The sequence below is a fragment of the Hakea prostrata genome, chromosome 5 (assembly GCF_041222555.1).
Source record: "Hakea prostrata isolate BN-2017 chromosome 5, UWA_Hpros_2, whole genome shotgun sequence".
NCBI classification, from domain to species: domain Eukaryota; kingdom Viridiplantae; phylum Streptophyta; class Magnoliopsida; order Proteales; family Proteaceae; genus Hakea; species Hakea prostrata.
In genome coordinates, this window is record NC_142604.1 from 14,022,984 (window position 1) to 14,038,507 (window position 15,524).

At 38.1% G+C, this 15,524-nt stretch overlaps 1 protein-coding gene and 1 pseudogene across 1 annotated transcript in view; both read left to right on the forward strand.

Moving 5' to 3' along the window:
* Positions 1–991: 991 nt before the first annotated feature.
* Positions 992–15,524, forward strand: part of ALATS (Alanyl-tRNA synthetase) — a 42,018-nt gene continuing 27,485 nt past the window's right edge. Inside the window, exons 1-2 of the mRNA XM_089157098.1 lie at positions 992–1,473; positions 3,204–3,442. Of these exons, the coding sequence (XP_089013224.1) occupies positions 1,152–1,473; positions 3,204–3,442 (561 nt within the window). The 5' untranslated portion in view covers positions 992–1,151. The remainder of the gene's footprint in view (positions 1,474–3,203; positions 3,443–15,524) is intronic.
* Positions 7,540–7,612, forward strand: LOC149015321 (U2 spliceosomal RNA; annotated as a pseudogene).

Here is a 15,524-nt window from a genome sequence, read left to right on the forward strand (position 1 = left end):
TCTGCAACTTTTAACACCCGCTGCCCTTGCAAACTAAAGGGCATTCCTCTCATCTAAAACTAGTTATTATATGCGATAAGGATGATTTTTCATTATTTTCCTAATAGTCTCTAATTTGAATTATTTTCATATTGTTTGTTCATTTCATTTGATTTCTTTTCATTCATCATTTATTCTATTCGAATTTTTTCCGTATCATCTAATCCTTCCATTTCATCAATATCTTAATTTGGCTTCATTGGTTTCTCTATTAAATCATTTCCATATTGTATTTCCAAGCAAACATTTCTATGTAATGTATTTTCACGTTTTATATATTTTCTTTATTGTTTATAGTTACCTAACAACATGGGATATATACTATCTATATATTTGAGGTTCTCTTATATAAAATCTTTTTTTTGGTACGAAGATTCTCTTATATAAAATCATTCAACAATTTTTCCTATTGAGGTTGTTTTATAATACTAGTTATGCCCATAAAAAGAAACCTTCCGAAAACAACACTAAAGAAAATCTAGATTCGAATAGAAGGAACACGATGATAAGGATGAAATATAAGTTTCACGGAAGTTCTCAAATATGAACTATGTGTGTGAAAAAAACAGAAAAATGTTGTGATCCAAACAAGTCAGCCATTACTAGAAAATCTAAAGACCCTTCTTTAATCAGACTTCAACCCCAAAAACCATCGTCGATTTTCGAAGAATCGAACCAGAAATGCGAATCACCAACTTGCGAAATAGGGGATTAAAGTTTTACCAAAAAAAAAAAAAAAAAAAAAGGGATTAAAGTCGGAAAATTTGGGGTTTTGGTTTGTAAATTTTTTAAAATATTGAACCTTCGAATGTAAAACGAGAAAATCGTAATTACAAATAAACCCCTCCATTTTATTTGCATCGTCCGATTATATTTTATGGACGTGGCTAAATCCGGACCGTTGGCATCCAGCTGTAGCTAGCTGCTGGCATCGATGCATTTTTAGGCATCCTTCGCCACTGTTCGATCAAGGAGAGGCGGCCCAATCTGCTGAAAACCAATCGATAGAAGAACAAACAGGCCATTTCTTCTGCTCCCCTTCACACCATTGAAGCTTACAGAGAAAGAAATTGCTTTCTCTGGCCCGATGAAATTCAACATTTTCTTCGTGGATGGGGCATGGGAGTAGTAGGGCTACTGGTTTGGTGGTAGTCGCTGCAGCAACTTCTCCTCCTTCTTCTCTTCCATCACTCGTTTGTCCCTTTAGGATTAGATTTCTTTCTGCAACCAGTTCCTGCGGAATATCTGATTTGCCATCATCGTCCTTAACCTCCGCCATGACGGGAGTTGAACAAGAGAAGCAGACGTCAGAATGGCCTGCTAATAAAGTTAGGGACACTTTCGTTAAGTTCTTTGAAGGGAAGCAACACGTCTACTGGAAATCCAGCCCTGTTGTCCCCGTCAACGATCCCACTCTCCTGTTCGCTAATGCTGGTTCGTCTCTCCCCCCACAACTGCTGGAGTTTCCTGTTCAAAATTCGTGCTTGTGTCATTTTTTTATTGTGTTTTGTTGGTTGAATTGAATATTTCGGTGTTCTGAGTCTCTCTCATTTTTTAAAAAAATTTTAATTTAATTTTATTGTTTATGTGTTTTGTTGGCTGGATTGAATGGATTTAGCATTGAGAATTACCCGTTTAGACAAAAAAAATTATATCTTTTTTAAATGTTTAGTCGCTTAGATTTTGAAGTTCGTGTTTTGTTGGTTGAACTGATTATTTTGATTTTCTGAATCTTGATTCACACATTTGTTTATGAAGAATGTACTAATTGATGGATATTATGCTTGTACTTTTGAAGCTTGCTGCTTGTTAACGCAGATGAAATGATAAATTACAGAAGTAGGCTTATTTAGAAGAAATTAGTATTGGTGTTTTTATTGTAATTTACTACTTTAGTGGGGCCTAAAAGAATATAGTTGCTTACTTATGATGTTAGAATTCCACTGTAGCCTGATAACTAGTGGTGCTTTTTATGGAAAAAAGTTAGATTCCTCCTTTATTTCAAATTTATATCTTCTGTTGTATTTATTCCCTTCCTGGGTCCAGTTTTATATTCTGTTGTGTTAGTTCCACATTCTAGATTTTATTCCATGTGATTTTCTTGTTCTATTCTCTAGCCAAATTTTCTATGGTTAAGTTAATTTTTTTCTTCTGGTTCAGCATTAATTTGTATTAATTTTATTGGGAAACGAAAATATAAACTTGTAAGTTTTGGGAATAAAACTTGATCAGTTCTATAGGTTCATGGGTAGTTGATCAACCGATGCATTTAGACTTCTTTGTCATGTTGGTTTTGCTGGATTTATTGGCTCTAGAGTTGTATAGGAATAATATGAGATAACAGTGATTTGATAATGGTACAAATATTGATATAACCTGTGTGAAATGAAGTGATTGTGATTGCATAGTTTAGCCATGAAGTTATAATGGTTGTGTCTTGACGTTGAAGTGAGTTAAGATATTCCCTTGAAAGCTTATTTGGTTTTTCTTTTACAAGTGTTCTGTGTATGGAATGAAGTCTAGTTTGTGCATCACAATTAGTATTCTTTTGTTGGTTAACTTTACAATTAAATCAAGTGCAGCCAAGAGGATTTTTTGCTCCTTTTTTTTCTCTTCTTTTTCTGGTTTTCCTTTTAAAAGTGTTTGTTTTAAGATGAACCTTTTTTGCCATTACTTCCTCCTAATGAGTCTATTACTTGCCAATGTCTTTCTTTCGTCTAATTTTGCAGGAAAAGAAGTTGAAATTATGCATAGAACTTTAGGACAAGATATTGAAATTCCTTTGAATAATAAAATCATATTCCCACAATTTTATCACTCAAATTAATGAAAAAAAAAACAACAGAGTAATAGATAGTATTCAAATCCTAAATGTCTGGGTCGACGTAGTATGTTATGGCTTTGTTCATTTGAAACATGACACAAGGGGTTCCATGAACTGGCACCCCCTTTTTGCTCAGGCTTTGACACCTGTCTCTCTCATTCTAGTACTTTCAAGGATGTTGTTATGGGTAAGGCTTGCACTTTATTATAAAGAAAGAGAAATGTATTAAGAATTGGTGCTTAGCTTGACTGCTTTTGGGGAGGGGCTGGGAAGAAGAATTGCTGTCTACTTGTATCATTATAGATCAGTATTTGATGACTGATCTGTTCCCTTTGTGCAGGAATGAACCAATTCAAGCCAATTTTCTTAGGAACTGTTGATCCTAACACTTCGTTGAGTAAACTCAGTCGTGCTTGTAACACCCAAAAATGCATTAGAGCTGGGGGGAAGCACAATGATCTTGATGATGTTGGGAAAGACACGTACCACCATACCTTCTTTGAGATGCTTGGAAACTGGTCTTTTGGAGATTATTTCAAAAAGGAAGCAATTCAGTGGGCATGGGAGCTTCTTACTCAGGTTAGTGCCTTCTACCATTCATGCTTCATTTTTCTGAAGGCTCTATAGCTCATCTGTATGGTGAACTCTACATGTAAAGTTGTTTGACAAGTTAGCAAAACTAAGTCCTTGGATGGCTTATGCATTTAGGATCCTGTCCTTACAGTCATCCTGGTTTTATTTTTATTTTCTTATTGTTTCTTATTGTTGTTGTTGTATGCTTGGGTGATATTTGCCCTTTTTTTAATGATTTATTCTTCTTTTTGAATAGGAAATAGGAAAATTTAAACAAAACCTTCAATGTTAATTCGTAGGTAATAACTAGAGATTATGAAAATAATGAAAGGAAACGATCTTAGGTATGACATAGTTTTTCAGCTAATAACCACAGCTTGGAGAGAACTCCGCAACATGATGTTCTCTTCGATGCTTTGCATTTTGAAGACTCAAAACTGCAATCCATCTCGATAACCTGCTTCAACGGCATCAAGATTCAATCAACTCCTTTCATGTCACCAACGTGCACAAATTTGGCATCAGCAGCATGATCTGCAATAGATAAAAACCATGCAGCTGTGGTCGAAGAGAAATTCTGATTCAGATATTTGACTAAATTGCCCTTGAAGTGCCAAGAAACAGAAAATAGAAGATATATTATCCAAACAAGTTCCGAATAAGAACTTAAGATTTGATATGGAGGAGCACCCCCTTTTTGCATAGGCATTGACACCTATCTCTCTCATTCTAGTACTCTTTTTTTTTTGGGGACTTATGCCATTTACCTATTGGAAGCCAACTAGATTTCTCCTAACTAGAAGGTCGGACTGATCGTTATGCGAGGACTGGAAAGTGATACTAGGAGAAAGTTTAACTGCACAACATGGATTTGTGGTCTTGGATGTGTACCGCACTCCACAAACTCATAGAAGGTGTGAGGTAACTATCCTAGGATAAAATGGTGAAGCTTGAAAGGAAATTGCTTGAACTCTTTCATTAACGGAGTAGTGAAACAAAGAAAGTGGGAATTTGACGGGGATATTAATACAATGTGGAGTGAGATGATTACATGTATTAGGAAAGTGGTTAAAGATGTTTTATGTGAATCAAAAAAGAAGTACCATTCTTATAGAGAGATTTGGTGATGGATGATGAGGTTTAAGCAGCCATTAAGAATAAGAAAGCTAGCTTTAAGACATGGCAAAGGACTAAGGATAAGAGAACTCACAAACATGATGCAGCCTTGCTTATTACACTAACATAGGGTTAATTGGGCTAGGGCTGGTTGGCCGAGGGCTAAACCTGAACCTGACCTGACTCTGTCAGGGTTGATTACCCAAGCCCACCCTTCAAGTTTAAAAAATGGGGCTAAGAATGGGTTGGGCCGAGCCAATAGAGTTTTTTTAACACCCCTGCATGATACGATACTTTGATATTTTTAGGATTACGTTTACCAAACCTAACAAGAGTTGAAATGATTGCATACAATTGTAGCTTCTAGGGTCTTTGTGGCTAGACTTGAATACTAGGCCCAAAACTTGGGTTTTGGTTAGGGTCTATGGGTGCTTTTTCCCTAATCTACTCCTAATAATTGTGCTCTAATTCCCTAGTTGGGGTTTGGATTGCTTGATGGGAAATTGATGGTTAAAAATGGAAGGATATTTAGGGTATCAAGGATACTTAGCCCATACCATAGGTGGTTGATAAATTCCCTGAGATGGGATGAAAATCTGTGGGAATGAGATGAAAATTGATGAGATTATTTCAATGATTTTGGATGGGTGGATTATGAGATATTGGGTTTCTTGATTTTGGAGGGGACATAGAGTGATAATAACAAGGATGGACAGATCTAGAGTTTGGTTGGTCTGTTAGGACTGAAATTAGGATCAAAGGTCACTAGGGTTTTTTTTTGGGGGGGGGGGGGGGGGATATTCCTAAAATTTGGAATGTATCTAAAGGTTAGACTGGTGTAGATCTGACCTTGAATTTTGGGTCAAGAAAATTCAAGAAAAATAGAAAAAATGATGTGAAAGGAGAAGTTAATGATAGGTATAGGCTATTGGAAGGATTTCTAATAGATTCTAATGGTCAATTTGGGCTGGAGGCATGTTCTAATGGCTAGGGTTTAAGGAAATGAAAAGGGGAATGTAGGGTTGGGGAGTTTAAAAGGTTAGAAGAACTCGGGATGGGGATGATTCAACTTACAGTTTTAGAAAAGAACAGCAAATTGAATTGTTGATAAGAAGATTTGATCTTGTAGGAAATTCAAGTGACAAGAAGGAGAACAAATTGCATGTGAGAGTTTTTTTTTGGGGCTTGGGGGGGGGGGGAATGCTATATCATTCCACCTTACCGGCAGCAACATAAAAAACCTTAAAAATTCACTTCATCAAATCACGGCTCACTTGAGCAATTGCTTATATATTTATAGCCACATTAACTGGCATAGTTTCAAACTTAAATTAGGACTGAAGATTAGGAATTGACTCTAAAATAGGCTCCTGTGCTAAAAAGGAAATAGATTCAAAACTGGAATCAAACTAAACCAATGAAGGAATCCCGTTTTCCTACTTTCGACCCATATTTTAGGCCCATCAAATTGGCCAAGTATAAAATTAACTCAGGTTGCATTTGTTTGCTAGAATAAAGGTGGGTTGGGAAAATTCTTGAAAAAGCAAACGTTTCCTGTAAATCCTAAAAGTGTAGTTTGTTTGGTTGCTTGGGGTGGGAAAGTTACTAACAAGTTTCCTTAAATTAAGGAAACTTGTCTGGTGAGGTGGCAAACAAACTTTCCCACCCCAAGCCTTTTCAAAACCCCACAAAATGTGTGGGACTTTGTGGAAAAGTGTGAAAAAGTAAAAAAGTGGGACCCACAATTATCACTTTTTCACAAAATTCCTTTCTTTACTTTCCTTCTCCCTCACCCCATTACACATGGGGCCCACATGCTTTTTTCCCCACCCCACCTTTGCAAACAAACGCAGCATCATGGAATCATACGCCAAATACATATATTACCTAGTCCTAGATTATTCTTAAGGAAAGAAGTCTGATCAGTGATGATTTTACATAAAAAGTATTAGAGCAAAGAAACAAAGGTAAGAAAATTGTGGGAAAAGCAAAGTAGAAGAAGTATGAAGATTTATCTAATAAGCTGCATACAAAGGAAGGGTAAAAAAAATATTTATAAGAAAGCTAAAATAAGGGATAGGAAGAGTAGAGATCTAGACCATGTTATATGTATTAAAAATGAAGATGGTAAAGTATAGTACGTGATGAATATATCAAGGAGAGATGAGAAGTTTATTTCTCTAGCTTACTAAACAGATATGCTTCAAGTATTTGTGACTCGAATGATTGCACCATTCACCATAATGCCAATTTTCTAACATATATATGGAGAATTACAATGTCTGAAGTAAAAGAACTTATAAGGAGGATGTATGTAGGTAAGGCACAAGGTCGGGATGAAATCCCAATAGGAGTATGGAAGAGCTTAGGAACCATGGGCTATCTTGGCTAACCGAATTGTTTGATAAGATTATAAGCATGAGGAAAATTCCAGATGAATCGAGGAGAAGCTTACAAAAATAAAGAAGATATTCAAAGCTATAATAATTATATAGGCATAAAGTGTATGAGTCGTACTATGAAATTGTAGGAGAGGGTAATTGAAACCTGTTTAAGACAAGAAATCACTATTACGAGAACAAATTTGGTTTTATGCCAGGAAGATCTATAATGAAAGCTATTTGTTATATTAAGAGACTTATGGAAAGGTAGAAAGTGTAAAATTGATCTTCATATGGTCTTTATTGACCTACAAGCTTATGGTAGAGTCCTTAAGAGTGTTTATTTGACGAGTACTAGAGAAAAAACTTCAAGCTCATTTTGAATTTGGGACAGATTTTAGTATTAGTTTCCATTGGGACTCAGTTTTTGAGTTTTATTGATCAAATTATAAAAAGTGAGGGTTTAAGGGAATCCACAGAAATTATTATTTTAAATTGTTTGGTACTTGTGTTGTGCGGCTTACTTGCTTTCTCCTTGTTTTTTTGCAAGCTGGCCTCCTCTCTTTCTCAGTTTGGGAAAACATTTTTTCTTCTTCTTTCTTACGTATACCTTTCTCGGTCTTTTGGCTAAGATCAAGTGTAGTATCTGTTCTTCTTTCTTACGTCTTGTCAATTCCTTTTGTAGGTCTTATGTTGTCTCTATTTCTTCAATAGGTTCCTTCATTTCACCTTCCTTAATTTATTGGGACAGCAGATCGGATTTGTTCCCTCATCGTTCCCTCCATCACGTATTAGCTTCAGATCCTAGATATTAGGATCTTTATGCTGGTTTCCAGAAACTAGTCCTGGATTGCAATGGACCCCACCTAAATAACATACCAACTCAATTGAACTAGATAGTGACAATTTCTTAATTGAATGGAAGCGTAGTTGTCAAGGTGTTGCCCAAATGTCCTGGCCCTTTTTTGGGTCAAGGCATCTTGGTGTCGCCTTGTCACCTTGCTTGTTGTCAGTTTGGTTTTCGTTGCCATCTATTGCCTCGCCTCACCTTGTCGCTCTTGACAACTATGAATGGAAGTTTGCTGATGTAGTTCCAACTTCCAAAGACCTATACCAAGTGTAAGGCCGAGGTCCAAGACAAATCCTAGGCTTGCTGCCAGCAGTGTAACACACTAACACCACACTAATGGGTTCGACGAGGCCCATACGTAGTTTTAGGCTCTTTTATTTTATTTAATTTATATTATTATTTTATTTTGAGTCATAATTTCAGCTGGCTAAGGGCAGTCTACTAATTCTGCCCGCCATGATAGGACAATCTAGTCTTTTTCTATTTCAGTTTCCATTTCCTTAAAAATGTGATTCGCAGCCCATGAAGGGGAGTCCATGTAAGGAAGGATTAGAATATGAAACTCAATCTCATTTTAAGTTGTTTCTTCAGTTAAAGTCCAACTCCTGGTCCTATTTTCCTTAGGACTGTTAAGTGTATGACTATGCCGTCCTCCATTGATGGAATAGAACGCTTGATTATTTGAATGAAATTATCAGATTTGCTGCCTATTCTTGGATTCTCTTTACTGTCCTTGGTTTGACTGGTGTTCTCTGCCCTTTGGTTTGTGAAGTGAAGCTGTTTGATGGGAGATTCTTTGTGAAGTCAAGCAAGACCTTAACTAGCTGTCGATTTCAGCCTTCACACTCCATCCAAGCTGTTCCATAGTTCAAGACAAGGTTTCCCCATCTATGTAAGTGGCAGCCTGCATTTCCCCATCCCATCCTCTCTTCCACTGTAATTTGTGTTTATACTTCATACCCCATTCAGTCCCTTCTTTGCCCAAACTGGCCATCACTTCACCTCAGCTTTGAACTACATAAGCTCCACTATCCTATTAGCTTTGAAGTTCCATCACCTTCTGACCAGCCAAACCCTAGAAATCTCAGTTCCTGATTTGAAACCCTATATTAAAACCCTGAAATCAAGTAGTTCAATATCTTAAAAGTTAACCATTAGAATTCAATCAAACTTGGGAGCATCTCCTATGTATTCTTACATAGAATTTATCCACGTTTCAGCCCAAACAGGAAACACAAAAGCCCCCCAAATCCATCTCAAGGAAATCAGCTCATATTTCCTAACTTTGAGCACATCTTTGAAACCCCTTGAACCCAAACCATTTTTACCTTAAAACCAAACCTAATCAGTCCATACGAGATTCATCATCATCATCATCATCAAGCGTTGTCCCATCTAGATGGGGTCGGCTACATGGATTGCTTTCCAATCAGCTCTATTTGAGGCTATGCTAGATACAAGGTGATTTGAACACAGGGACCCCCGTCCAAAACCCTAAGTTGGGCCCCCAGGAAGGATCCAAAAAGCCTCCATAGGCAGGCCGAATCCTCTATGGGGGGCCCTTATTTTATCGTATTTTATTTCTAGAATTATTATTAGAAATTTTCAGAATTTTAGTTGAGTCCAGTTTGGTAGTTTTGAGTTTGTTCAGGTTTGCTTGGAGCATTCTATTTTGAGTTGAGTTATTCGTTTTAGTCTTAAGTTATCTAGCTAGCATGTGCCTTAAAAGGATAATTTAAAGTGTGTTAGTGAGATTCCAATGTAAGGGTTGAAATCTCTTAGTAATTTGATTCCTTTTCTAAAGTGTTGATAAGAGTCCAATTTGAGCTGTAATTGGATCTCATCAGTTAAGGAGATGCTAGTTTGAGTTATAGTTTTATTTTCAGGCTATAAATAGCCTCTTCATGTAAGTTATCTTTCAGATTCGATGAATTAAGAATTTGCTTGAGGAATTGCCTTAGTGTGGCTAGGTTCCTAAGAAGGGGAACCTGCGGTTGTCATTTTTGAGAGCTCCTAACTTCATCCCAGCATTCAAGCAAGCCTACAATCAAGTTCTAAAGCCTCAATCATCAAGTCCAGCAGCATTCTTCAAGATCCAGCAATCCCAAGTAAGTCACAGCCCCTTCCCTCACCTTCCTCTACCCCATGCAAGCCCTACCCTACCTCTCCTTCCTTGCACACTCTTCCCGGCTCCTTCCCCCTCTTGTCTGACCTAGACCACCCAACCCATCGCAACTCCCTCCAGCCCCTTCCTCTTCAATCCCCTGCAACACCAACCTCTTCCTCAAACCCTAGAGACCCTCCCCCCTCCTCCTCCTTCCTTGCGGCACCAAATCCTAATCCCTTTAGGGTTCCCCGATTCTCAGCCCCTAAACCCACCCTTCTACCCTCATAAGAATTGCATAGGCCTGTAGAACCAAGTCCTAATACTAGTTTCCTCAAAGCAACCCTAAATTCTGGTTTTTAGAATTTCTGGACTTCATCTTCTTCAAGTAGAATTTGCAGAATTTTGAAAAGTTCCAGGAACACCCTAAGCCCTCTTACTTGACTATGTCGACCTCTACCTTCTCTAAAACACTATAGTAACAACCTTAGTTCTAAACGGCAGGACAGCAACCATTCCCCAAACCCTACCCCTAGCCGAAACAGCCCTAACCCTAAATCTGAGTTTGAGACAATTTCAAATTTGAGCTTCATTATCCTAAGAGTTCAGATCTGAAATTCTTCTCCAGCAGGCTTGGATTATTGAAGAAACCCTAGAAAATCCCTCTAACCCTTGCTGGAAATTCCTGAGCAGCCACATTCTAGGGAAATTACAACTTATGCCAAACCCTAAATCCATGGTTTCATCAATAGCACACTATATCACAAAATACACCCCCCTTTAACCGGGGGGAAAATGGCCTTAACCAATTGTTGTAATGTGAGGAATTGCTCCTCTAAAGTATATTATTCACAAGACCCCAATATGGTATTTATAGTTATAACCTAGTTAAGTCCTATACTAAGTAGGAAAAGGAAATATAAAACAAATAGAAATAAAACTCTAGACTTATTAGGAAACATAATCCTATTCTAATTAGAAAACATCAGTCCATGTTTTCAACACTCCCCCTTCAAGTTTGAGCATAGATATTTATCATGCCTAACTTGCTCATAATGTAATTGAATATCTTTGTGCTCAAGCTCTTTGTGAGCACATCAGCCCGTTGCTCGTTTGAAGTAACAAAGGTGATATGGATCAGCCTAGCCTCAACCTTCTCTTTGATGAAATGTCTGTTAATCTCCACATGCTTAGTCCTATCATGCTGTACTGGGTTATGAGCTATGCTAATTGTTGACTTACTATCTGAGTATAACTGTATAGGAACCTCCAAATCTGTCCCAACCTCTTGAAGCAGCCCTTTAAGCCATAGTACCTCACAAATGCCTTGAGCAATCGCTCTAAACTCCGCCTCGGCATAGGACCGTGCAACCACAACCTGTTTCTTGTTTCTCCAAGTCAGAAGGTTACTTCCCACATATACACAATACCCAGAGGTAGACCTCCTATCATCTGGACATCCTGCCCAGTCTGCATCTGTATATGTCTCAATCTTCAAATGTCCATGAGCTGAAATTAAAATTCCTTTTCCTGGAGTAGTCTTCAAGTATCTCAAGATCCGATATACTGCATCAAAATGTGAGGAATAGGGATCATGCATATACTGGCTAACAAGACTAATTGCAAATGTGATGTCAGGTCTAGTGTGAGATAGATAATCAACTTTCTCACTAATTTTTGATACCTTATCTTGTCATCTGGTTCTCTTTCCTTTGCCTTCAAGTGTAGGTTAGGTTCAATAGGAGTCTCAGCAGGCTTACATCCTAGGATTCTAGTTTCCTCAAGAAGATCCAATGTATACTTCCTCTGGGATAAAGATACACCGCTAGTAGAATATGCCAACTCTAAACCTAGGAAATATCTTAGTTTTCCCATATCTTTGATCTTAAATTCAATTCCCAAAAAAGTCTTTAATGCTAAAATCTCATCCTCACTATTGCCTGTGATCACAATATCATCAACATATACTAAAAGTATAGTAGTGTGGCAACCATCTCTTTTAATTTTCAAAGTGTAGTTTGCATTGCTCTGCTTGTAGCCATTAGATATCATTGCCTTATGGAACCTTCCAAACCACGCTCTTGGAGATTGCTTCAACCCATATAAAGCCCTCTTTAACTTGCACACTTTTCTACAAGTCTCTGTAGTAGAATACCTAGGTGGTATATCCATATATACCTCTTCTTGGAGTTCTCCATGCAAAAAGGCATTCTTCATATCTAATTGTTGTAAACTCCACCCTTTATTAATTGCACATGAAATAATAGTGCAAACTGTGTTCATCTTGGCAACAGGGGCAAATGTCTCCTGGTAGTCAACGCCATAAGTCTGAGTGAAACCTTTGGCCACCAATCTTGCCTTGTACATTTTAATAGTCCCATCTACCTTGTACTTGACCACAAACACCCATTTGCACCCAACAGTCTGCTTTCCTATGGGCAAAGTCACCAAGTCCCACGTTTTGTTTTTTTTTTCCAGAGCTTGCATTTCCTCATGCACAACTTCTCTCTAGTTTGAGTGAGATAATGCCTCCTACCAAGTGTTAGGAATAGAAGTAGAGGACAAAGAGGAAAAAAAACTTTGAAATTCTGGAGATAGAGACTGATATGAAACATAGTTGGAAATAAGATGTTTGGTGCAAGTTCGAGGTTGCTTTCTTAATGCAATTAGTAAGTCCAAAGTAGGATTAGAAGAAGGGTCAAAGACAGACTCACCTGAAGGAACGGATTGTTCAGGGCCAGGAACCAAAGCTATTGACTGGCTTGGTTCGGAAGGGGTCACTTGTTGCTTTTTTTGATAGGTCTTCAGAGGTTTAGTCTCCCCCTATATATCATCCACCAGCTGATCCTGTCCGGTCATTCCATCTTCCAAAGGAGGATCATCTGCAGGAATCTCAGGAGAAATATCGGAAGGAGGAATCAATACTGGAACCTCTGCACTAAAACTCTCCCCCTGAAGAGGTGTAGGGGAAAAATGAGGAATTTCTTCTTGGAACACAACATCCATAGAGATGAAAAAGCGACGAGAACTAGGATGATAACACTTATACCCCTTCTGTGTAAGTGGATAACTCAAGAAAATGCACTTTAACCCAAGAGGATCTAACTTTCCATGAACATGGTGGTTCCGGACAAAGGCAACACATCCAAAAACCTTAGGTGAGACTGTAAAGACTGCTGTCTCTAAAAGAACTTCAAAGGGACAGCGTTGGTCTAAGACTCGGGAAGGCATTCGGTTAATTAGATATGCCGCAGTAAGAATGGCTTCACCCCAAAACCGAAGAGGCACATGCAAAGAAAATATGAGGGAATGTGCTACCTTAAGTAGATGTCTATTCTTGCGTTCAGCAACCCCATTTTGAGGTGGAGTGGCGACGCAACTAGTTTGTGTGTATGATGCCATGGTTTGCTAAGTAGGAATGGAATGAGCCACCCAAGTACTCAGTTCCGTTATCCGTACGAAGGATTTTGACTGTCGTCCTAAACTGAGTCCTAATCATTTATGAAAATTTTGAAAGCACTAGAAAACGGCACTTTTTTGGTGAAGTAAACCCATGTGGTCCTAGTACAACAATCAATAAAGGTAACAAACCATCTATGACCAGATACAGACACGGTTCGAGAAGGACCCCACACATCAGAGTGAATGATTGAAAAAGGAATTTTACCACGATTATTTGAAACAGGGTAAACGTGCCTGGTCTGTTTGGCCAAAATACATGCCTCACAATAAAAATCATTCAAATTACACCTTTTAATCAGATCAGGAAATAATTTGGACAAAATAGGTAAAAGAACGTGGCCAAGACGACTATGCCACTATAATAAGGTAAAAAGTGCAGGAGAGGTGGAACTAGAGACCGTAGAAAGAGCTGATGGGGACCCATCCATTAAGTAGAGCCCCCCTTTCTGTCTACCACTGCCAATCATAAGCCTCGTTTCCAGGTCCTGAAACACACAATGAGAAGGAAAGAAAGTTATTTTGCAATTCAGATCACGAGTAAGGCTACTAATAGATAAAAGATTAGTAAAAAACTTAGGAACATGCATGGCATTAGATAAGGTAAGAGAAGGTGACCAGATAATAGATCATTTCCCAGAGATAGGGGAGAGAGACCCATCAGCTGTTCGAACATCTTAAGCAATAGAGACAGATGAATAAGTATGAAACAAAGTAGATGGGTCTGTCATATTGTCGGTTGCCCTAGAGTCGATTACCCAGGAGGGATAAGTCGAATTGACATTATGACAACCAAAAATACCTGTGGGGAATTGTGGATCAACAGAGGGAACAATGACAGAGGCTATACTCGTACTAGAAGTCGGTACTGGAGAAGATGAGTCAAGTCTAGACATCAACTGGCGAAGGTGCTGGAGCTCATATGAGGAAAGAGGTGTTGGAGTACTCAGGGTGTCAGAACTGGCTTGATTTGTAGATGTTTGATTGTTGCCCTTGATTCCATTTCTACCTCCTCCACAGGAATTTGTTGGACGTCCATGCAACTTCCAACACTTGTCCTTTGTATGAAGCTCTTTTCCACAATACTCACACTTTATTGGAGGGTGGAAATTACCAGAACTATATTTATTATTGCCATAACCAGCCACCAATGCAGATTTATCAGATGTTTGAGTGTGTACCATAGCTGTCCTTCGACTGTCTTTGGTATCTACCATGGCATAGGCTTGAGCCAGAGAAGGGAAAAGCTCTCTAGAAAGGATCTGTGCGCGAATTTGATCAAATTCTATATTCAATCCTGCCGAAAAATCTTAAACTCTCTGTTTATCTTCCCATTGTTGATAGGCAATAGCATCTTCAACATTCTTCGATGTAAACTTCCCATAGAAATCTAAAGTCTGGTAATATCCCCAAAGAGTGTTATATTACTGAGAAAGAGGAAGGTCCTTCTGCTGTAACTGATTGATTTTCCGTCTAATTTCAAAGCATTGTGCATTATTGCCAACTATGGAGTATGTTTCTTTAGTAACTTTCCAAATAGTTGCCGCATCAGGAAGGAGGAGTTAACTCTCTGTTGTGCTAGATTCAATGGAGTTGATGAGAAAATCCATAACCAAGCATTCATCTGTATACCACTTGAAAGTTGCAAACCAGGTGTGGAAGGTTTTGTAGAAGTCCCATCAAGATGGCCAGTAAGACCACGAGCACCAATAGCGAGGGAAACTGAACGAGACCATCTAAGATAATTTGTCTTATTAAGTTTCACGGTGGTTATTTGAAGCAGAGAAAACTCACGATTCTTATGAATGGAAGACAATGGAGACTCTTTAGTTGTATCAAATAAAGGAGATATGGGATCAGCCATCATCGCAAGGAGAAAGTATGCAAATTTACAAATAGCCCCCTGAACTTTTTCGAAATTATAAAGAAGTCCCTGAAATTGTTGAAAATGGCAAAAAAGTCCCTTAACTTTTTCAAAATTTACGAGAAAGTCCCTGAAATATTTTCAAAATTACGAAACAGAACCTGAAACTATTCAAATTTGCAAAAGCTGCCCTTGCTTTTATCACGAACTGTTGTTGACTACAGAATAACTCCCATTAATTTACGTGAAAAGTATCTCTTCAGGTTACCTCCAATTGGTATATTGTTGAACCAAAGTACACCAGGAAAGTTTTT